Source organism: Periplaneta americana, chromosome 13, assembly GCF_040183065.1.
Source record: "Periplaneta americana isolate PAMFEO1 chromosome 13, P.americana_PAMFEO1_priV1, whole genome shotgun sequence".
In the NCBI taxonomy this organism is placed as follows: domain Eukaryota; kingdom Metazoa; phylum Arthropoda; class Insecta; order Blattodea; family Blattidae; genus Periplaneta; species Periplaneta americana.
In genome coordinates, this window is record NC_091129.1 from 100234722 (window position 1) to 100258861 (window position 24140).

General features: G+C 35.7%; 2 protein-coding genes across 4 annotated transcripts in view; one reads left to right on the forward strand and one right to left on the reverse strand.

The window, feature by feature from the left end:
• Window positions 1-124: 124 nt before the first annotated feature.
• LOC138712154 (uncharacterized) lies at window positions 125-22688 on the forward strand. Of its 3 annotated transcripts, none has more exons than XM_069843637.1 (2): window positions 125-781; window positions 17539-22688. In XM_069843637.1, the coding sequence occupies exons 1-2, from the start codon at window positions 422-424 to the stop codon at window positions 18013-18015; spliced, it is 837 nt and encodes a 278-aa protein (XP_069699738.1). In that variant the 5' UTR covers window positions 125-421; the 3' UTR covers window positions 18016-22688. The 3 variants fall into 3 exon arrangements, with proteins under 3 accessions (XP_069699738.1, XP_069699739.1, XP_069699737.1); XM_069843638.1 differs by lacking the exon at window positions 125-781 and adding an exon at window positions 1335-1656; XM_069843636.1 differs by lacking the exon at window positions 125-781 and adding an exon at window positions 12061-12528.
• Window positions 21299-24140, reverse strand: part of LOC138712155 (UPAR/Ly6 domain-containing protein crok-like) — a 45544-nt gene continuing 42702 nt past the window's right edge. The window contains exon 3 of the mRNA XM_069843639.1: window positions 21299-24065. Within this exon, the coding sequence (XP_069699740.1) occupies window positions 23860-24065 (206 nt within the window). The 3' untranslated portion in view covers window positions 21299-23859. The remainder of the gene's footprint in view (window positions 24066-24140) is intronic.

Sequence of the window (24140 nt, forward strand, 5' to 3'; positions counted from 1 at the left end):
TTGCGAAATAACTGTTTAATACTGGGCGGTTTGGCGAGGCGTCGAGAAAATTGCTATGAAATTGGCTTCATTAGCTTGAAAGTAAAAGTTGAATCCATGAATTCAATGTTCTTAAAACTTTTTAGAATCAGAAAAAACTAAAAAAAAAAAAAAGAAACTTCGCTTAGTTTCTACAATAATTACTTAGTCCTATACGAAATTCCCGACATTCTTTATTTTTCTCATCTGTCTGCTCTATTGTCTTTTTTCTACTGCTTTTCCACTGGGCGAGAATCAAGGGCGTGAGAATCGCCTACGTAAAACACTACTCGCGTGACTGAGGAGTCGTGGACATTGCCTGTGACGTCATCTGATCCACGACCCTGTCGTGCAGGATCAAACCATGTTTGATTCGCAGTCGTGGTGCAGACGCTTGTGAAAGATGTCGGAGCGAACGTTGAAATTAAGTGACAGCGAAACTTTGCGTTTCCTGGAATTGTATGAAATGGAACCCATTTTATATAATCCAACTTTAGATGAATACAGGGATAGAAATCTGCGGGCAGCAGCAGCAAGAAGAATATGTGACACACTAAATATACCTGGGTTTGGATCCAAAGAAGTCATAGTGAAATTTAAAAACTTACGAAGTTCTTACTGTCAGGAGCTGAAAAAAATTGCAGACAGTCAGAGGTCGGGAAAATCTGCCGATGATATCTACAAACCGAAGGTGGTGTGGTTTGGGAAGATGAATGCCTTTATTCGACCTTATGTACAACAAAGGGACACTCTTACAAATCCCGTAAGTGGAATATAATTATTAATATTTAGTGATATTGGTTTACTTTATAGATATATTATTATTATTATTATTATTATTATTATTATTATTATTATTATTATTATTATTATTATTATTTTTATTATTATTGGTTCGCTTTAAATAACTGTGAAGCTTCCAATCTTTGGCGCTAACCCATCATTTTCTTTTCTTGCGTTCTCCTCATAGTTTGAATAATTTGAATAATTCTCAGAGCTATTAGCAAACAAAACATTGAACTTAAACCGCACAATTCTTCGCAGCATCTCAACTGATCCGTAGGCATACTTCCGTTTCCCCGCTTTCATGAGCACAAGAGCGAGCACGCTGGAGTGATTCGGCACGAATAATTATTTCTATAGGCCTATTTTGGTACGTTAAGGGTACTAGTACGTGAAAATCGGCCAAAAATGTCATTTTTTGTTTTCATTGTTTTCGAATTCTTGAATAAATTCTCTATCCAAAAATATATATATTGTAGGGGTTTCTGGGTTTAAATGCCCTAAAATAGGGAATTTAAAATGGCGTCATAGTTGCACGCCCCTTTTTTAAATGCCCAATTCAACTTATTAAATATGTTATAATTTCTGGGCTATTTATTGGAATATTTTGACCGGGTAAATTTCTTTGCTGTTGTTGGTGCTTCTGGATACTCTGAAACTGCAAAGAGCATAACACAGCCCAGTGGAAAGCACTCCTGTTTTGTTTTGAATAATCTCATGTAAATTTTGTTTCAAAAAGAATCTTTGTGGTGTTATTTGCATCAGTGTTATTCAGCATTATTAGTGTGTGTGTGTGTAGTAAAAATGGGCAGATTAAAGAAGTTTGGCAAAAGAAAACCCGTGTTTAATGGTAATGTAAGTAAAAGCAAACATAATATAAGTGAACATAAGCTGTCAGAGCCTAGCTGCTGTAGAGAAGTGCATTCAGCTTCTGCAAGAAAATTGTCTCACATAAAACCAGAGTGTGATGACAACTTTTATTTTAGTGATGAGGGATATTCAAAGGGTTTTATCATTGTGGACATTCAATTATTGTCTAATTTAGTGAAGAAAACTGTACAGTGTAAGTATTGTAGTGGCGTCGAACTTGTGTTGAACTTACAGAAAATAAAAATAGTAGGCGAGGGCTTGCAACTAAACTGTCTGTTTGTAATAAGTGTAAAGAGTCTGCTTTGAGTATGACATCCAATAAGGTAGGGAAAACAAAATGTTATGAAGTAAATTTAAGATTTGTATATGGAATGAGAAGTATTGGCAGAGGCAGGAAGCCAGCACAAACTCTGTGTGGTATAATGGATCTCCCACCACCAACTGCCAAATTTAATTTCTGCACTTTCCAACTGTTGAAATGTCTGGAAGAAGTAGCAAAAAAATCTATGACAAATGCTATAGAAGAAGCAGTGGCTCTAAATGAAAACAGTAGGGACATAACTGCTGCTTTCGATGGGTCCTGGCAGAAGCGAGGCCACACTTCCCTCAATGGTGTCATCACTGCAACTTCACTAGACAATGGGAAAGTAATTGATGTCGAATGTTTGACAAAATTCTGCCATAATTGTAAATCAGACCAGCCTGGACATGTTTGCATGAAAAATTATGATGGCTTCAGTGGTGGGATGGAGAGCGATGGAGTAGTAAACATTTTTCAGAGGTCTGAGAATTTATATCAGGTCAGGTATGTGAATTACTTAGGAGATGGGGACTCAAAGGGATATAAGAAAGTTGAAGAATTAAATGTTTATGGGAATGTGGAAGTAAGTAAGCTGGAGTGCTGTGGACATGTGCAAAAGAGAATGGGAACAAGACTAAGAAAATTATGTAAAGACATGAAAGGAAAAAAATATTCTGATGGTAAACCGCTAACAGGGAGAGGGCGGCTAACAGATAGTGCAATAGATCAGTTGCAAACCTATTATGGACTGGCCATATGGAGGAATGCTGGAAAAGATGTAGAAAAAATGAGAAGAGCAGTGTGGGCAATATACTTCCACAAGTATAGCACAGATGAGGAGCCATATCACACGTTATATCCTCCAGGTACAGATGAAGACTGCTAGTGTGGGTACAATAAAGCTTCAGTCACTGGAAATAAGTATTCCCATCAGCATTCACTGCCTCCAGCTGTGATGGATGAAATAAAACCCATCTTTAGGGACCTCAGCAACCAGGAGCTATTGAAAAAATGCTTACATGGGAATACACAAAACCCTAATGAAAGCTTTAATCATTGTATATGGGAGCGCATCCCAAAAACAGTTTTTGTGGGTTTAAAAACCTTAAAACTGGGTGTATTAGATGCAGTCATCTGTTTTAATTATGGTTGTGTAAGTAGACTAAATGTGTTGGCGAGTTTGGGCATTGAAGTGGGCTCAAATACAAAAACTGCACTTTACGCCATTGACAAGAAGCGCTTCGAAGATGGTGAAAAGTTTGCTTTGCAAATGACTAAAGAGGCCAGAACAAGAAAGAGGAATGCCAAAAGGAGGAGAGAGGACCAAGAAACACAGGAACAGGATGAATATGGGGCTGGAATGTTCTAGATTGCTGAGTGAAGTACAAAATACACGTTTTCAGTTTTTTGCATTTTCCCGTAACCTTGATTTTTCAAAACTTAGGTACACTTATCTCATAAACTAATGAAGATAGAGTCATGAAATTTTTGTGGCAGGTACATATTAATTAACTCTTTAAAATGAATGGAGTGGTTTTCTTTTAAACTTCATCATTGAATTTTTTAAAATTCAAATCTAAGGAAAATTTTGGAAAAAAATTATGTTAATAATTTTTTTTAAGTTTTGTACACATGTGATGTTTAGTCAAGAAAGTAGTGCATTCATTTTGTCATTTGATATGTTCTTATTGTACCACAAAAAAATTAGAGAGGTCTGACTAAAATTCTATGAGATATGTGTACCTAACTGATGAACCATGCATAATAATTTATTTTCTAATTACTTTATTTGGGGACATCCTATAAATATTCTATTGGAGATAAGTGATTTAATTTTTCATGAAAAGATAATATAAACATTGTTTAATGCATGGTATAAATTTCATAAACCTGTGACATAGGAATGCTTCAGTAGAGCCTATATGTTGTTTGCTAGTTCAAGAGCTAAAATAGGCACTAGTCACGTCCCAGTACAATGAAAATTACTTGCGCAAGGCAATTTTCAAATGGATTTACAAAAGGATTTTATTTCATAATTTTCGCTCATGTTAAGGCATGCTAAATTAATGTTAACCTAATCCCTCATCACATATATCATATTGACCATTCACATGTTATAAAATGGCACCACATGAAAGGGAACAATCGCTAGGATCTCCACTGTCGAAAATGAATTTTTTGGTAACGACTGCTAGATGGAAATACAGCTGCAAGCTGTTATTCTATCCGAATATTTCTTTCTTTCTTTCTTTCTTTCTTTCTTTCTTTCTTTTCCATTCATTGTACGACCTGCTACCGAGATGATAGTCTCATGACTAGGGGGCGGATGTTGATGAAAAGTCATCTTATTTTTCACATTAGGACAATGCCTATTAATATAGAAATCCTTTCTATGTTAATATCAACGTAAAAAAGTAATTTCTTAAATTGCAATTTTTGCATTTCTCGACGTTTTTGAACTAATATGTTTTTTTATATTTTTTCGGCATTTTTTGGCCATTTTTAATACTTTCAAGATCTCTTAGATAATTTGGAATGCATTTTATTTTCTTCTTTACCGAAAGGTCTGTTAAATCATTTTCTAACCAAATAGGTCAGTAGTAATTACCTACTGAATAAGTGAATAACAGTGAAATTTGAGTTTTATAGTTTGGAACAGACTCTAAAGCCCATCCCTCATTCCACTGAAGGCTTCACTTCACACAACGGAAGTAATATAAAATGCTTGACTGCAGCTTAGTTTAAGTAAGGACTTTGTCCGCTACTGTTCTTTTGTCAGTACAAGGGTGTCTTTAGAATTTATGTTTGGAGGGGGGAAACTTTCACCGTGTCCTGGACAGGACGTTGTGTCCTCAACATGGTTCAGAAGGGATGTCTACTGTAGTAGATAGTATTTTTAACACAAAGATTGCGAGAATGCACGCTGTTCTCACAATTTGTTTTGTCATTCACACTCCCTCATCTGGAAGATCTGGTAACAAAAGTGAAGTGCGGAAGGAAGAGGAGACAGAATGAAGGCACTGACATGGACCACCCCTGATTGAAACACATTGTAAACCCTCATTAAAATCTATAATTTTCCCTTAAAACCTTTCTTTTGTTGCATGTTCTTTTCCTTTATCTTAGCCAAATTCCATTAAGTTGCCTCTTCTCTCCAAGATTTGCAGGGCAGTCATTGAAACAAGGTGACTACAGTCGCGCTCAAACCTCCTGACGTTTCGCGAAAGCCAGTAACATGCGAGCGTGACGTTGTCACAACTACTCTCTCCGTCTCTGTCACTCAGCGGCAGTAGTTTTAAAACTGTAGAGCGCGACCCTTTACCTGAGATTGGTTTGATAGGGAGATGCAGAAGGTTTCTTAATAATAATAATAATAATAATAATAATAATAATAATAATAATAATAATAATAATACATATTTTCATCAGACTGCATCGAATGAAATTAAAAGTCACAAAATACAGAAAAATTAGTTGAGTCAGACGTAAATAATCATACTCGCTGAGATTATATCGGTTTTGTAATAGTTTTACTTTTATTGGATTACTAAAGCTATCGAATAACACAAAGGCGCAAATAAAATAAATTGAATGATAGGCTTAATTTGAAATATAGTAATTTTCTGTACAAATGAATTGACATGGCCCTAAATATCATTATCTCCATGCTGTCGAAGCATATTCTTGCAAATAGCGGCTATTATATGCCTGTGTTCCGTGTAAGGAAAATGATGAATTACAAAACGTACCTTTTGTGCTGCAAATTTCTACTCCAGCAGCAGGCGACATTAAGGACGATAATAATTGCGACTCAATCACTGCAGCTAATATGAAGTGTGGTAAACATGAGGACTAGGAGAACACGCACACAGCAAACAATATAAATGATTTTTTCGAAAGAATTAAGTACAGTACATATTGTAAATGTCTTTGACGTACAGTACAGTAATTACATAATGGAGTAATACTATATTACCTTTCATGAGTCATGTATTTCAATAAAGAAAAATGCTATTAGATACTGTATATAAGTCAAAATTAGTATACCCGTCTAATACGCGGTCCCGGTTAATACGCGTTTTACACGCGGTTCCTTGAACAGCGTCTTATCGGAATTTTAGCGTATTAACCTATAAAATTGAAACCACTGGGGTTAGAAATGTGATTTTTGTTTCTATGTGTTCAGAAAACATTAAACATTCATCATATATACATGCAGGGTCCCTACAACGTACCAATTTTCCGAGCGAACTTGTTATTAGATTTTGAGACTTTCTAAGCGGCGAGTCTGCGTGCCCATATATTGCAACGCAGCACTGCCGCTATTGGCTATCGCCGATAAGCGGACACACCCGCAAACGTCAGGAGGTTTGAGCGCGACGTAATTTTTAAGAAGTTGTGTGCGAGTAAGGTGACTAATATTTAAATGTCATTTTTCCATTAATTTAAGGGCATTTTAATGATCATTTTAAGTAGATTTTTAGGTCAACAACATCCGCCCCCTACTCATGACCTTTCGCCTATTTACAATTTGAAATCGTCCCGAGTAGCGTAATCGGTATAGCGCTGGCCTTCTATGCTCGAGGTTGCGGGTTCGATCCCGGCCCAGGTCGATGGCTTTTAAGTGTGCTTAAGTGTGATATGCTCATGTCAGTAGATTTACTAGCATGTAAAAGAACTTGCGAGACAAAATTCCGGCACACCGGCGACGCTGATATAACCTCGGCAGTTGCGAACGTCGTTAAATAAGCTATAATTAAAAAATTACAATTTGGATCATGTCTCCATGGCTCTTCTTAAAACTTTCCTGATTTCCGTAAAAACAGAAGAAAGAATTCCATGCAATTCCATCAGGGTTATAACGTAACAACATAGTGAAATTGATTAAAGTTGTTATCTTGAATGTGCATTAGATTGATCACTCTGTTATAATATGTGATCAGGGACATAATGCAGCTTAAGAAGTACTGTAACTTACAAGTTAAAAGGTACAAAAAAGTCATCTGCGAAAGTCAAATTTATAAAAAGGAAAGTTAATTCTTGCCGTTTCACGTTTCTAAAGCATTATTAATTAACCCTTAAATTCACAAAGTATCCTATAGGATACAACAGGTTAATAGGCTATATGCTATAATTTTAATAGAAGAATAAAAAAAAAATTGGTAGGAAAATTAAATTTAACCAAAATTTCACAATACTAGGCTTATAATATTGTACAACATATAAAATATGGATATTGCGATAGTTGTTTTCTTTACAGTCCGACACAGTTTCATTCATTCATTCATTCATTCATTCATTCATTCATTTTATTCCATAGATCTTACATGAATCTTTAAGATTTGGAACAAGTCAAAATTTAACAACATTACAATTACAATTTTTACAAATTTTTATAATTTTACAATTTAGTAATTTTCTACAATTTTTATAATTTTGTGCAATTTTTTTACAATATTTTGGCGAGATGTAGTGAGATGAGGTGAGGTTCGAGGATTCGCCAAAATATTACCCGGCATTTGCCTTTTGGTTAGGGAAAACCTCGGAAAAACCCAACCAGGTAATCAAATCAAAGGGGGGTAATCAAATCAAAGGGGTTGATGCCAAGGACTCGCCATAGACCATCCGGCTTCAGTCCCACGGCTGTGGAAAACCTCGGAAGAAACCAAAGACCAAAGGGGGATCCAACCCAAGCCCGAACGCAGCTCCGGATCAGCAGCCCAGCGAGTCTGCCGACTGAGCTACATCGATGGCTCTTCTAAAAGTATACAATACATAGCCAATCAGATTATTAAATTTACATACGCAAACGATCATTCATCAGTTGAGCTATATGTATAATACAAAACAAGTAAGTTAATTAAATTTAAGGCATAAACAATTCAACCAGTTGTGATATATAGAAATTGATAATACATATCATAATAAACTAGTGTGAGAAATGAAGTTTTGTTAATTTAAGGGTTAACAAAGGAATTCTGATTATAGTCTCGATAGTGGACTATTTAATTTGACGATGAAGTGGTAGGAATTGGCATGTTGAAAGTAGATGAATACGTTCACGTTTCAGATTCAGGTCATAAGTCAATAAAAGAGCTCATTTTGAAGCATAGTCTCTCTCGAGTAACAGGCATTACATAAGCTTATTGCTCATGTAAGATAGTGAGATTCTTGCAGAAAGAGCAATTTTGGGAAAAATCTCTGAAAGGATTTCAGTTACTTGCTTCGTTATCATCCTCCATCATTACAATATATTTCAATATTTAGACTACGTCTCATCAGTAAGTCTTTACAATTAAAACCTCGATGTTATTAAGAGACATATTTAATTATTGTACGTACCGTATTACACAGAAATTAAAATAAGCACTATACTTAACTATAGGCTATTAAGCAATAGTTTATGAAAGTATCCACGAATTTATCCATATATATCCTTTTTCCAGAGTTACAAATTGCCTAATATCGGAATTTTCTACCTGCTCAAATTCCTATTCCAGAGACATTGTAGAAAATGACACTGAAGAGAACCTCCAACTTTCAATAACAACAATGCGGTCGACAACCGACACTTCGAAGGCGTTGCCTATATTTATTATTATTATTATTATTATTATTATTATTATTATTATTCATAGTGTTCTGCCCAAGGGCAAGTCTTTCACTACAAACCCAGCATTCTCCAGTCTTTCCTATTTTCTGCCTTCCTCTTTATCTCCGCATATGATCCATTTATTTCACATATTAAATGGAACTCATTAAATCAAACGTCAGACTCCAGAAATAATGGCAACAAATTGTCGATTTGAACTATGGGCCCTATAACTGTTAGACCTACTGCTATTTAAAAATCGAGTAGCTAGCGAGCCCAGTAATAACAATGGCCAGGGTTGCCATTTTGGTGAGTTAATACCTATAGAGCTCAAAATTGTAAAAGCACCGATTACACGGATGATGATGCAGTGCATAACACACAAAGTGTACAGTCTGGGCTCCGCAGCTACATTGCATTGTACATTGCAGCACCGCCAGTGGAATAATTCTTACACTCTTCAAATGAATTTGAAAAAGGAAAGAGTATACACTATAATATTCAGTTATTACATTATTTATTATACAGGATTTAATATACGAGTATTTATGATATTATTATATCATAGATAATGTTATTTTCATATTCCACCGTACATTACGGTCTATTCATCATGTGCATTCTTTTCTGCAAGTATTTCCAATGAATTTAGTGCAATGCGCAGCTGACTCAAAAGATGCTCATCTGTTAATCGAAATCTATGTTTCGATTTAGCAACTTTCATTCCCTACTCAAGGGACGGCGGTTTGCGTCAGCCGAAGAGGTGAAAATTCATGCGACAAGCGCTCTGCGGTAAGTGACCAAAGATGGGATGCAAGAATGTCTCGAGAAGTAGTATGGACACTGAAAGAAGTGTGTCACTGCCCAGGGGGCGTACTTTGAAGGCGGTGTTTTGTAAATTGTTATATGCCATCTGCAATAAAGGTATCTATGCATGTTCGCTCTGAGTCTATACGCCTGGAGAGTAGGTCACATACCACATGGACAAGGCAGAGAAGTTGCCTATAGAGCATGGCGTTGCCACCCCAAGTTCCGGTACTTACTGACTGTAATAGTATTTCTCCAATCTTCATTTCTTAATCCTCTCCAATCCATTAAAAGCCATTTGTAAGTAAGTATTATTATTATTATTATTATTATTATTATTATTATTATTATAACCCATGTGTTTTGAGCCCACCCAACATTTTTCAAAAGTTCGCGCCAATGCCCACATAAGTACATTCTTCACATGGTTTAACTACTAAAAACAGAAGATGGATCAGTAATTAGCCTAAACCAGCAGTGAAAAGTTAAGCTACTAATTACAAGTCTTACTAAATCAAGGAATTTGTTAATAGTTACTTTATTAAAATAATTAATATCCTTTACTTCCCATACACGTATTGTAACTAATGTATTCGGCATAAATGATAACCTGGCTGCTGGGATACTTATCTGAGTGATGTTTGTCATAATCAGCACCCACAGCCATAAAGGTAACATTCCTTCCTCTAGTCTTCTCCTGAATAACCAATCATTATTGTGACAAGACTTTCGCTTGCCTGCCACACGCACTAAAATTACGACAGCTCTCATTATTATTATTATTATTATTATTATTATTATTATTATTATTATTATTATTATTATTGTATAAGACATTCGTTTTACCTGCATGTACAGCTCGATTCAGCGTTAATGGCCCCTGTCCTTGATTGATTAGTGAGCGAGCTGTGTGTTGCGTTAGAAGAGAAATTTAATAAAAAATGTGCGCAGGAGGAGAAGAGGAAAGAGGAAGAATAAAATAATATCTATGCTTGAAGTTGAGGGACACTCATGTCAAGAAAATATAAGCCATCATGACATTGTTTAGTCAACAGACGTAGTGGTTAGTAATGGGACGTATGGAAGAATATTGTGTTTAAGACGGAGTGTACCGCGACATGATAAGAAGGAAGTGTTTGGTGTTATGACTGCGCGGCCTGACCTGTGTGACCCAGCCCACCAGTAGTGATGAGTAACTCGCTCTAAGTCTATCTACTTACCTTTTGCAGGGACCAAAATCCCTGAATCAAGCTGTACTTACATTATGGTAGCGAAACTTGGGTAATTATCATAAATAAAAAGATTGGAAACGTCTGAAATGAAATTCTTGCGCTTTGTGAAAGAATGCACACGAATGGACTACATAAGAAGCGTTGATATTAGAGAAGAATTAGAAGTCGAAAACATAATATCACATGTAACTACTGTCGGTGACTCAGGAGAAGACGAGAGCGGACTGAGGTACAGATAACGTACAACACGTCCAATATTTGTACTGCAGTAAGCGGAAACATTAGGTCTCCTTCTGTTCAACTTAGCTTTAATTTCCATACGCATTGTTACTCATGTTTCCTGCACGAGTAAATAACCTGGCTACTGGGATGCTTATCTGAGCGATGTTTATAATAATCAACAGCGATAATCAAGAAGGTCACATTCTTTCCGCTCGTCTTCTCCTGAGTAACGGACAGTAGATATAGCTCGCGCAAGAAACGATTACCGAAAAGCAATGATGGCGTTGCTGTCTGTTGTGACGTGTGTATGTAGGCACGCTGAGGGGGGGGGGAGAGGTGCGGGCCGATGGAAGTACTGTCTCTTCCAAGAAGATGAACATATGAGGACATCGCTGTAGAAATAAAGAACGTAGCAAGAGAAAAATTCGAAGCTAATTAAACGTGCAACATATGTTTACGAATGAAATAATAATACTGTGCGATACAAGACACGTATTCGCATGCAATGGAACAAACTAAAGTCGTAATGTAACTATCACAACGCAAGACTGATTCTATCGATGTCATTTCCCTTCCGACTGTACTCTTGAATATCATTCAAGTTATCTCGTGACCTTTCCTGTCGCCCGCTCTTCCTTATTGCAGTGTTTGATTCGCATTCCTTCCGTCGGTAATCCGTACTTGCGAGACCTTTTATACCAAAGTAAAAGGTGTAAACATGTACTAAGAATGGAAAATGAGAGACTACCCAAGCAAGCCTATCTATACAATCCAAAGGGAAAACAAGATAATGATGATGATGATAATAATAATAATAATAATAATAATAATAATAATAATAATTATTATTATTATTATTATTATTATTATTATTATTATGTAGAGTCGCCCTGGTTGGCACAGGCGGTATAGCGCTGGCCTTCTGTATCCGAGGTTGCGGGTTCGATCCCGGCCTAGATCGATTACATTTAAGTGTGGAAGCACTAGACGGCAACCAAACGGCCTCTACATAATAATTAAAAATTAAATTCTTAAATTATATTTAATTTAACGACGCTGATAAACCTCGGCAGTTGCGAGCGTCGTTAAATAAAATATAATTTAAGAATTTAATTTTTAATTATTATGTAGAGGCCGTTTTGTTGCCATCTTTGTTTCCATATCTTCCTCTGAGATGGCGTGAAATGAGTTCTTGGGAACTGGTTTTCACTAGCGCAGAGCGTAGACCACGCCCCATGTAAACAACACAAGCGTGGAAGAAGCTTCAAGCGTAAAATCATGCAAGAGTCCCGCGTTCTGCGCATGCAGTGATGGACACCTGTTTCAGTTTTAATCGTGCAGCAATGAGTGAGCCTAGTACGTTAAAACTAAGTGAATCTAAAACAGTTCGGTTCGTAGAGCTTTATAAAAACGAAACACTGCTGTACGACACAACCACGCAAGACTACCGGAACCGTGATTTGCGTGCAGCAGCAGCCAAGCGTATTGCAGAGGCACTGAATGTGAGCGGCTTCGGTCCCAGAGAGGTGATAACTAAATTCAAAAACTTGAGAAATGCCTATTCACAGGAGCTGAAGAAAATTTCAGACAGTAAAAAATTAGGTTCTACAGACGATATTTATTCTCCAAAAGTGTGTTGGTTTGCGACTATGGACTCTTTTCTTCGTCCCTTTCTACACCAGAGAGCAACGCAAACAAGCATTGTAAGTAATCTTTCGTATTTTTGTTAGGGACAATGTAATCAATGCAACACATCACCATTACATGGCTGCATGCGTCACCGAGAGCCAGTGGGAGGCGTGCAGCTGGCGATTAATAGAGTTGAAGTGCAGTGTTGCCAACCTCGCCAAACGAAACACAATGAAACTGGATTGTGTCAATACAGTGTTCGAACCGAAGGGAGGGAAATTGGGGAACTTTCCCCTTCTGGACTTTTTCGAAACTTCTGTAGGTATTCTATGTTCATCTCCAATCGGGAAAAGAAAATTCCCTTTTCTTTGAATACACATTTTAATAGTCTATTATTAGTACCATACCGGCCTGAAGAGCGATGTTTTCCCTGAAATGCATTTCCAGGAACGATTTTATTTTCTGTGGGGCAGCTTAAACGTTTTTTTCCTCTAGAGTGAGTTTCCTACGGTAAGCTTATTCTGAATGTCTTTATAAATATCACCTGGATTTCAAATCAGCCTTTAATATAAAAATAGTTTATTAAAACATTTTGGACTCTTTTTTTTACAACAATGCCAGAAATGCTGTAGGCTAAATCAGTTGTTGTTTTCATAAACGTTTGTCTCTGTTGTTTTCACAATATTGATTTGTGAATTATCTAGTAGCTTACCTAATAAGTCATAATTATAAGATAGGAGAGAATGAATTACCAGTATCATGATATTCTTGTTTAATCAACTGTCCAAAGACAGGTCTGAACCTCACACGTCATAGCAACAAGGTACCACTTATGAGGCAACTAGGCCAGGAGATAATGGGGTAGGGTGGCCAATTTCTTTTCCCCTCCATTGCATACATCGCCGACTAGCTACATAATACACTAGTCAGATTTCAGATTCATATCTTCGTATTATATATATATATATATATATATATACCATGTCACAGTTGGTTAATTAAAAAGGACGTTAACAGCAATAACAACAATAATAATACATAACTGAAGTATTGTCGTGTATTATTTTAAGGGGAGATTTAAAGCTGTATCTTACCAATGTTAAATATAACCACGTAAATGCCCTATTATCTTAGAAACTATTGGGTTTATTCATTTCTGCTGAGTGCACTGACCATCAATAATTTCTCAACATTATGAAGGATGGATAGAACAGAGAAAAATTCTCTCTGGCAGTGGTACTCGAACCCGGGTTTTCAGCTCTATGTGCTGACGCTTTATCCACTAAGCCACACCGGATTCCAGTTACGATGCTGGATCGAATCCCCTCTGTTTAAGTTCTATCTCTCAGATTTCCCTTTGGTGGCTTAACTTCATGTACTGTGTTACAGAATATGTGACAGTGGCACAATGTCCAACGCACTATGTACAGAGGTGCACTCATTACGAGTGACTAAGTGGCCGGGATCCGGTATGTATGGTGTCACAGGCGTCTGTGGAAGTTCATCGACATAGTCTACAGGTGTGGCATACACTAAGGTCTTCAGATGTCCCCACAAGAAGTCAGGTGGATTAAGATTGGTGATGTTGCTGGTAATGGGATCAGACCTTGATAACCAATCCGTCATCAAAAGCCATCAGCTATTGCCTTGCCGCAAGACTGAAGTGCGCAGGAGCTCCGTCATGCTGGAACCATGTCCTGGCGCATATTGCAAGCGGTACCTCTTCCATTAAAATGGACAGGATGTTTTACAAAAAGTCCCTGTAATTTCCTCCCCTTAAGGAGAACACTAAATCGCATCCAGTGGCGGTTCCTCGGGGGAGGGAAGGGAGGAACGTCCTCCTCACATTTTCTTCTTTTGAAAGTAAATACCAAATAAAATATGTGCCTTGAAATTCGAGTAAGATTCGATAATTTTTAAGTTCACAGCTATAAGAAAAACTCGGTTGATCGAGTTTTAAACGATGCGCGCTCATATGCTGTAGAAAACTGTGAGAAATATGCGAGATTGTCTATGTGGAGGAAAGGCACTCCATTCCTCCTCTACTGCTGTTAACACACATAGACAACAGCGCACTAGAGGCCAGAGGAAGAAGCAGAGTTTTAAAGCAAGTAAATGAAGGGAGAGGGAGGAGATCTTCCTCTGAATCAGTCATGGGCAGGAAATAGAAACCGACTGGTCATTCAGCAAGCTCGCTTCCGCTGCCACCTAACGATGTTGCATTCAACCGGACTATAACACATCTAGGAGGAGACACAACAAAAACAGTTTTAACACAACGCTATGAAAGACACCATGTAAACTTTTTTTTAATTATAAATCAGAAATATTATTCATTGCACTTTATATAGGCTACTATTCATGGTTTGAAACTTTCGTGGATATTTGAAAGATAAAGTCGGGTTTATGTAAAGCAAAGAGGAAGTAGTTCTACATAGTTGGCCCCTGAAATTCACTTCTATTCATTGTTTACTAGACAGGGCAACAGCCAAGTTGTCAGTTTTGTACAAATATATTTGAAACTGAAAGTATGTACTCCAAACTACATCATTTTTAACATACCGGCAGCTTTGAACAATAATGATAGTATGACTTTACAAGAACTGACATTCTTCAAAAGCATGTGATACTGAACTTGTAAAATGTACATGTGGCAACACAGGCCACATGGATGGGTGCAGTGTTCTCGCTTTCCTCAGATTATTTCCCATTCCCATTTTCATTTCCGTAAGACGGTTCCGGTTACGAGTTAGTAGCTAGTCTCTTCCAACACATGTGATGCTGTAGTGTGCTCGAAAAATGCTACGAGGTTGTGAATTTCCTTGTAATTGTTAATTTGCGCAATTATTCAACAACAATGAATGGAAGTGAAAACATAATATATTTTTGACAATTTAGGAAACTCTGTTTACAAGAACAGATTATTGCTATACAGAAGGGAAGGCCAACCCCAACACTACCTTGTCTTACATGTATGCATGTAGCATGTTTCATTCAAGAAGGTGTCATTTCGTGCTGTTAACGTCTTTCCTCCTCTTAAGAAATATGCAGGAGCCGCCACTGATCGCTTCGGATGAGAACTGACCGCAGTGGAATATGAATTTATCTGCTCCCAAATGTGCTGCTTGTGTGTTAAAACTGCTTTGATGCAAAAACCGAATGAACGTCGGTTAGTTCTCTCAGGTCCTAACGCTCCATTTTTTAATGTTGACTCTCTGAGCTTTCAATAAATGTACTTAAAAACAACAATGACGAATAAATGCGCATAGCAACAACAAATAATCACAATATGACAAACAGTCACAACACTAAAACAAGTGCAACGCCGTACCGGTGCGAGATAGGACACACATTGATTAATGAAATATGTTTGTTTTAGTATCCTCTATCTACCATATTCTTCTGTAACATAAGTTTTGAATCACTTTGTATATCGTCTTTGCTGTAAATTATGAAATAACAATTCGTATACCCAAGAAAATATGAAAAGTAAATAATTCTTTCTTCCCTTCCGTCATGAGTACTTCGGTCGGTGTTTACGTCAAAGGCAGTTCTTATTTTGGATCCGGTATACCTACTTCCTATCGCATAGAGATAATGTACTCTTATCAGGCATTGAACCGAGGCCCTTGTCGTTGCTGCAGCAATCAGTACACTGCAATAGAACACAATTTTCAGCGTTCAGCGCTGTTTTATTGTTTCCCTTACTACATTAATATATTTTAATATTAACGTAACAGTTTTGATTATATTCAGTCACGTAAACTGATAAAATAAGGACGGAGATGAACACAAATTGTATCTTGTTATGTAGGATTAATAGGCTCACCTTTCCTTTTACTGTTGGTCCTTTGTGCAACTCCTGCTTTTAAGAACTAACAACGCCCCCCAATCAGTACTGATAACACAAAACTGAACAATACTTATGACATGAAAATAGCCTGTATGAGGTCATATAAGTGTTAGGTTTAGTACGGGATGACTGGTAATGTAGTTAAGTATTTTTTACAAATTATATTAGATTGAAATTGCTTAGGTTGGATCTTCTTAACATTTAGTGGGCTAAGACTATTTAAGGAAAATGTATGGGTATAGGCACACAGTGTGTTTCTTAATTTTATGCACAAACTGAAAACTTGAGATAGCATAATTCAGATGTGTTCTATAGAAATTCCATAATAAATGGGTTTAATTTTATGAGATCATTTAAAGACTGAATTAACTACATGGTGTCTCAAATAAACAAACTTTTATAAATACAACAAAATAAATACGCGAGACAGAAAATAAAAATAGAAGAATTGTAACATCATATATTTCCATTTGCGTAACAACATCAATTACATTCACGTTTTGAAAATTATGTCCGGCAAGTGACGACCCTGACGATGTTGAGAGCCTGCGATGGAGATCGATCAAGACACCTTCCAACATCGCAATAGGAATGAATTCGATTTCCACACGGATGTTATTCTTGAACTCTTCAATGGTGTGTGGCCGAGTTGCATACATTTTACTTTTCAGGAAATAATCACAAGCAGTTAAGTCAGGCGACCTTGGGGGCCAATCAATACAACCATTGCTGGATATGATGCGGTAGTTGAAAATGTGGTGCACTGTTTGCTTAGAAATTCTCTCTGAATGCGACATAGCTCCTTCTTGCTGGAACCAATATGGGCTCTGTGTAGGGAATCTAGCAGGTTCCCGTACGAAGAATGTGTTTACATGTTGGCATATCTGATAGATGTTACCGTGAAACAGGACCATTTCTTCCGATATTAAAGTAACGCCCATATTCCCTTCCCTGCCACACTATCATCATTTTTATAAAAAGTTTTAACAGCTATTGCTCGTTGAGATCCGTTCCGTCGATCCATGTTTCTGGCGTAGTATTGTTAAAAAGATGACGATCAAACATTGTTTCTGCAAATGGCGTAGAGTTGTTAAACAAATGACGGTCAAAAATTGTTGCCAAGATCAAAAGAAAAATTTTTCTCGGCATATTAAAAAAAATATGTTTATTTGAGATATCTTGATATCCATGTTGAGATTTTTGGTTGTTAATTTCAGTCGGTTTCTTTCAGATCACGTCAGAGCCAGAGGATGTACCTGTCTCAAATCCAGTGCCTCAAACAGTAACAACAACAAGTTATGAGAACACAAATATAATTGAGGAAGTGAGAAAAGGCTGGAAGAGGAAAAGAACCAGTGTTCAAGAGAAGAATACTGATACGATGTCAGCAGTCTGTAGACAAGTGGATAAATATCCAGCACCTCATAATCCAAAAGAACCAGATGAACACGACCTCTTCTGCTTGTCCATAGCTCCTAAACTGCGAGCAATGGACAAGAAGCAAAGGATATTGACTGAAAAGATTATTTCAGACGCCTTGTATCTGGGACAAATGGGATATCTAAATCCAGCAGTGCATATAAATATTCCTTCTCAAAATATGTCTGCCTCTCCAATTTCCACTGTACAGTCTCAACCATCTCCATCTACGACCCTCATAATTAAGCCAGAGTATGAGGGGCAGTCAGACTGTGACGACGATTATTAATACAGATTGCCTCATACCTGTCAAACACAATCATACTTTGTGTTTAAATTTACATATCAAAATAAACCAGAATGATAAGAGGGGAAAAGTAATGGGAGAAAAATTTAAAAGGTACGCTTATTCTCGCATCCTTGCGAAGAACGTTAGAAGTAATATAATATCTATATGAGCTCTATTATTTTGTTTCGGTCTGGAGTTCGCTGCACCATTTACAGGGGTTAGGTACAGCTTACAACAGTAAAATTTTGGAAATATTCAACATCTTTTTCCTCAATTATTGTATCTTGTACAGTAAATGAAAACTGGTATGTGTAAAACACCGTCCTTCTGCTATATGAAAAAAATAATAATTTTACGATTAAAAAAATATTTACATTTTTTTTTTTTTTCAAAATTCAGTTCACTGTGCAGTGATGAAGCGTTTCACACATAACTAAAAAACTATCCAACATTTTGTGATGAAATGTTTTGTATGTATTTATACATGTCATATCTACAATATGATGCAAGATTACTTCCCTATGTTTGATAGGTTGTCTGATAAAAAATAAATTCATTTTAAAAATGGTCAAATATCAGTATTTTATCCTAATACAAAAAAAGAATATTATTTACTAAGGAATGTAGTTGAAAGAGCATGATATTGTAAACATGAGTTTCAGTCATAAAATAAAAGAGAGAGAACATGAAGAGGTTAACAAGTTTATGAGGTATGAGGGAAACGCTTCATCACTGCACAGTGAACTGCCACCATCTTGAATTTTGAAAAAAAAAATATAAATGTATTTTTTTTAAATCGTAAAAATAATTTACTCATATAGCAGAAGGACATTGTTTTATATATACCAATTTCCATTATTGTACAAGATACAGTAATGGAGGAAAAAATGCTGAATATTTCCAAAAATTTTACTGCTGTAAGCTGTACCTAACCCCTTAAACAATGCGAAGGGTAAAAATTTCTGCTCTGTATCAGAGCTACATCGGCATGTAGAATACTTCATCCAGTTTCGGAAATAAAATGTTGGTTTGAATGTTTTATTTTTGTTTCGGCTTACAAACGGAGATTATGGGTCTGTGATAAGAGAAGTAATTAATGAAATGCATGCAATATATTTTCTCTTCATATGAAGCGACATTTCGAAATTAGTCCCATTTTACAACAAATTTTTCACTCTCAAAGTCTATCGTACCTGCCTATTGTCACTTTAATATTGCACAACTCGCGATTACAAATCAAACGAGTGATTGCACAGGTCAGTAGTTGCTCTCGATGCCGAGATATTACTGAGAGAGCCACGCGCACACATCGAGTTGCACTGACCATTCTCTGAAATTCGGAGAGTTTTTACATCAAGTTGTATAAAAAGTTACGTTATAAACCCATTATTTATACTTTAAATTAGCACTATTTCTCGATCCCTCTAAGCGGGACACGGTGTATAATAAGATATATTTCAGTTAGGTATTCCAATATATTCAGCAATTACGAGATCCCTTACACGGATGCGAGATACTTGCCTTTTAAAATTTACTTTCAAATTTCCATCTTGATAGTGTCAAACGAATTAGAAAGTGAACATTGTCGAGTTATGTGCAGCAGTAAGATGTAAAATAACTTTAAAGACAAATGTGTGAACTAAATATAATGATAATAAAATAATGCGACGATTGGTTTGGAAGTGTTTCGAAAAAAAATTTAACTGCATTTTCTATATTTGTATGAAGAGAGGAGAGGGTAGACGTATGTGCATGAGTTGACATTGAGTGGTATTAGCCCAACGAAACCTCCTTCGTCAGTGCTGTTTGTAAGCAGGTACAACTATTCAACGAGACATTGCCTTCTGTTGTTATATTTCTGTCTGCTTCCCGGTCGTCATTCAGCAGTGCCATTTCTGAAAGTCACAAGAATTTGTTAACTCAACTACATATAGAATTGACGTACATTTATTTCTGGATTATTAAATAAATTATTAAGAATATTGACCTATTTTTGAACATGATTTTTCAAGTTTGTGTTCTGTGTGTATCTCATCATCCACCTAATAAATTCAGAAGAGACTCGATATGTAAAGGGAAAAAGTTGGTTAACTGATTTGTTTGTTGGCCCGGTAGAATTCAATTCCAGTTTTTTAGATTGGGATATTTTTTGGCTTATTTTGTGATGCATTATCAACTGTGATCGTTATTTAGCGTCTGAGTAAAATGAAGGTGAAAATGCCGGCGAAATGAGTCCAGGATCCAGCACCCAGCATTTGTTTTTAATGGACTGAGGGAAAACCCTGGAAAAACCTCAACCAGATAATTTATCCCAACCAGGATTTGAACTCTGGTCCACTCGTTATACAGGGTGATTGGAGAGGAATAGTAAATAGTTTAGGGGTGGTAGTATGAAATATTCCAATACATCTGCAAAGTGCTGTGTATGGTGTCGCAGAAACAATTATGTTTGTTGAGCAAAAGAAACGGCGTACATATTCCCAATGTTTTGTGAAACCTAAAACCCATCGTTTGTCTCACACAGTGATGTTTTTTTTCCTACCTTAAATAGTATAGTATTTATATCGCTTTAAAGCTCGAAGTGACTTTTGAATGAGCCTACGCAACACAGCCACTTGGCCACTGATAACAACAAAAAAAGAAGAATAGTTGTCATTTAGAAACACAGAATCTTGCCAGAATGAGATTTCTGAATTTGAATCAAAATATTGAGAAACCCCACATGTCCATTTTTTACGAAATTGAATTATATATGATTTTGTATTCTAAACAAGTAGACTCATGATATTATGAAGAGAAACCCCACATATTCCCAACAACATTCATTTTAGCTAAAGTGTTAAGAAAAAATAATAAGAGCACAAGTCTAGGACCTGAGATGTTGTTTGTATCTCCTGAAAAGTTTAGTTTTCTAGACATGTAGGGTTTCTCAATATTCCGGTTCATTTATTACATTACAAATTTGAGAAATATTATTGACACATAAAGAAAATGTAATAAATTAAATACCATTTGATATACACTTCCAATCCATAATAAGCAACGCTTTCAAAAGTATTTCTTCTCCTTGCTCTTCATTCTATGTAAGAGTGTAAACTGCTACTAAAGCACCTAGGAACGAATGACCCATTGTTCACTCCATAAACTGGAAATCAACCCCGGAGAGTGAGTGACCAACTTTTGATTTAAAAGTACATCATATCTTTAATCACGCAACTCTGGTAACTCTAACCAACTGTTCCTTATTTTTTTAAGGATGAAGTATCAGAAATTGAAACCCGTGTAAGGATTTATATTTATTGTGGTTTTATTGGGACATAATTACACCAATATAGTACATTCTCTGCATCTACAGGAAAGAACATTTTTGAAGAATGGTACGGGTGAAAAAAAAGTATATAGTAACATTTTCTAAACATCTACAAATGGACGGACATGTGATAAAACTGAAGCTCTGACAATCACTTCTTTGAATGTGGATAGCATTACCAGCTCAAACTATATTACCTATACATAATATTAATTCAATGTACAATGACTGTTTTTCATTAAACAACTATAATACATTTTTATATTGAACTTCACTTCAAAACAGTTCAATAATTACTTCAAATTTACAGTTTTAAATGTAACAATTACAAAATTATACAACAGAAAATTACAAAATAACAATAATAAATTATAATGATTTTTTTCTAAATTATTATGGACAAAATAATTATTGTATTCCATGGTTTTATGGATTTGGAATCATTTTCTGCACTTGTGATATTATATAAAAATATTTATCAGTAAAAAATCCTACACCATGAGTTTACATACGAGTACAAATGTGCTTGAAAAGACTAACCGAACATTTTACGTGGAGTCTCATAAAGATAGAATGCATTAAAATGTATTAAATATTTTAATTCAAAGGAGTTGTATTTAGAAAATCAATCTACAACGATCTTCTTACGGTTGTATTTCTGTAGCATCCAAGGCTTTTAAAACAATTATCTATTGCCAATTATCTGCAATTTCGATTTATAACATGCATGTAAAATGTACTAAAATGCTTAAAACGATGGTTCAGTTCAACCTATTGATCTAAAAAAAATATCCCAATTGCACCTAATAAGAAATTGTACTTATGTTACTTTGGTTTGTTACTATTTTTTTTTTAATTTGTGCCATAGTTACTTTAATTGAAATTAAATGTACAAGGTGCAAGAATTGAAAATAATTACAATTATTACGAACTAAGCTAGGGGAAAAAAGTGTTATTTTTTGGTTTGTGTGGTTTGTTAGTTTAGAAGACTAATATATTTTGTTTATAAATTATACTTTGCTTCTTATGAACATTTATGAACAGACTCAGCCCTCGAATTAGTTTTACATTTTTTTAAAATTAATTTCTACTTCAATATCATGAACAATTGTGTAATTACAATATTGAAATTATTTTTATTCAGAAAGTCGCTAGAAAAACATCGGATAATAATAAGACACATTATATTGCAGTTTCGACGTTTTTAATAATGGTATAGAAAAGAAATAATGTCTATCTCAGAATTACCCTTTAATAACTCCAAATAATAAATATAATTCCATCGAGTAGGTCTAATGTTGATGAAGTTTCAATGTCTTCAGACATGATCAACTACAATTTTGCTAGAATGACATGGTTGACTTCTGTTTTCAAAAAAAGTATATGCCTACAGGTGAAGACGGATTTCATCACTCATTGTAATGATTATAGGGTTGTTTCCGATCTCTGATAACGAATTTGAATGACGTCACTTGCGTCAGGAATCACACCGACAGCTGAATTGCGGCGAGAGGTGACAGACCAGTAGTGAGTGATTTCATAATCAGAGTGCACGGTGTATCACAGTAGCAATGCCCAAAAAAATCTAGCCTTTTTGGGAAGGGTACATAACAACCCTTTCCGATGCCAAGTACAGTTATGTGAAAATCATAGGAGCCTGCAAAAAACGTGGTTTTGTTATTTCCAAGAAAGGCATCTTGTGTGTACCTAACAAGACTGGCATTGTTTGTAAATTGTTATTGCTTTTAGACACCAGAAGGCACATCGGAGTTTATCAGCTGTCATCTACACCTTAATACAGAAAAAACTGTATTTGGATAATGAAAAGACCATTCAGAATATTGCTTATGATATTAGACGTTGGAATACCGTAAGATTTTTATATGCCACATATTTAGCGTGCAATAGGACCTTAGCTTAACTTTTCTCCAGGAGAAATCTGTATTTTTAATTAAAAATAGTAATTTATTAATAAAATAATTATGAACTGTGCTTTTTTCATTATACTCTCTTTCGGAATAGGTAAGCAATTATTAGATGATGTTACACTTTAAGATTTACGTAACTTCAGCACTGATTATGGATTATCAAATCTTTCAATAGTACGGTAAGTTGCTTTACTCTTGTACCCTTAAGTAACACAAATTCTTAATGATCTAAAACAGAACCTTAGAAAAGTCTGTCTACAATGTTGAACCAAATACATTAAGAGTCGTATATATAAATTTAAGAAAATGTATGACATAATGGAAAAGAAATTTCAAAAAGAAAACTATATACAGTATTTTAAATAGTAACTTTCTAAATATTTCATTTAAAACATCTGACAATTATTATGAATTAATATTTTTAATCTTGCTCTTTGTACTTCTGCTTTTGTATTACAAAATGGCGATCTGTATAAATTCCTGAGTTACTTGTGTCGAGGGCTCAAAGTTTCCACATACAGGTGTTGCACCATCATTCATTACAGATATACAACATTTATTCAGTGCCGTGTTAGGAGTGTATTGGAAATGAAGATGTTAGAGAAGTCAGAGAATTTTAGCCGCAATCGTCCACAAGACTGCTGGCAGGAGGACTGTCAAGATGGTCGGAGTTGAGAATCTGAAGGCACCGTTGCATCCATCTTCCGAACAAGTCTCGCAGAACACGTTCTGCACTGCTGTATGATGAGATGGGGTACACGCTGTGTCTTTGTTCCATTCACAAGATCTCATCACAATCTCCTCTCCATTTACTGTAACAGAAGTAGAAACACTGTGTTCATACTAAGTAATTCATATTAGCTTATATTTACGCTAACTAATTTATA

Excerpts from the sequence above, each read along its gene's own strand:
- LOC138712154 (XM_069843636.1), top strand. The coding sequence starts at position 12,136 with ATGGACACCTGTTTCAGTTTTAATCGTGCAGCAATGAGTGAGCCTAGT. Across the intron at positions 12,529-17,538 it reads GAGCAACGCAAACAAGCATT|ATCACGTCAGAGCCAGAGGA; the intron begins GTAAGTAATCTT and ends GGTTTCTTTCAG.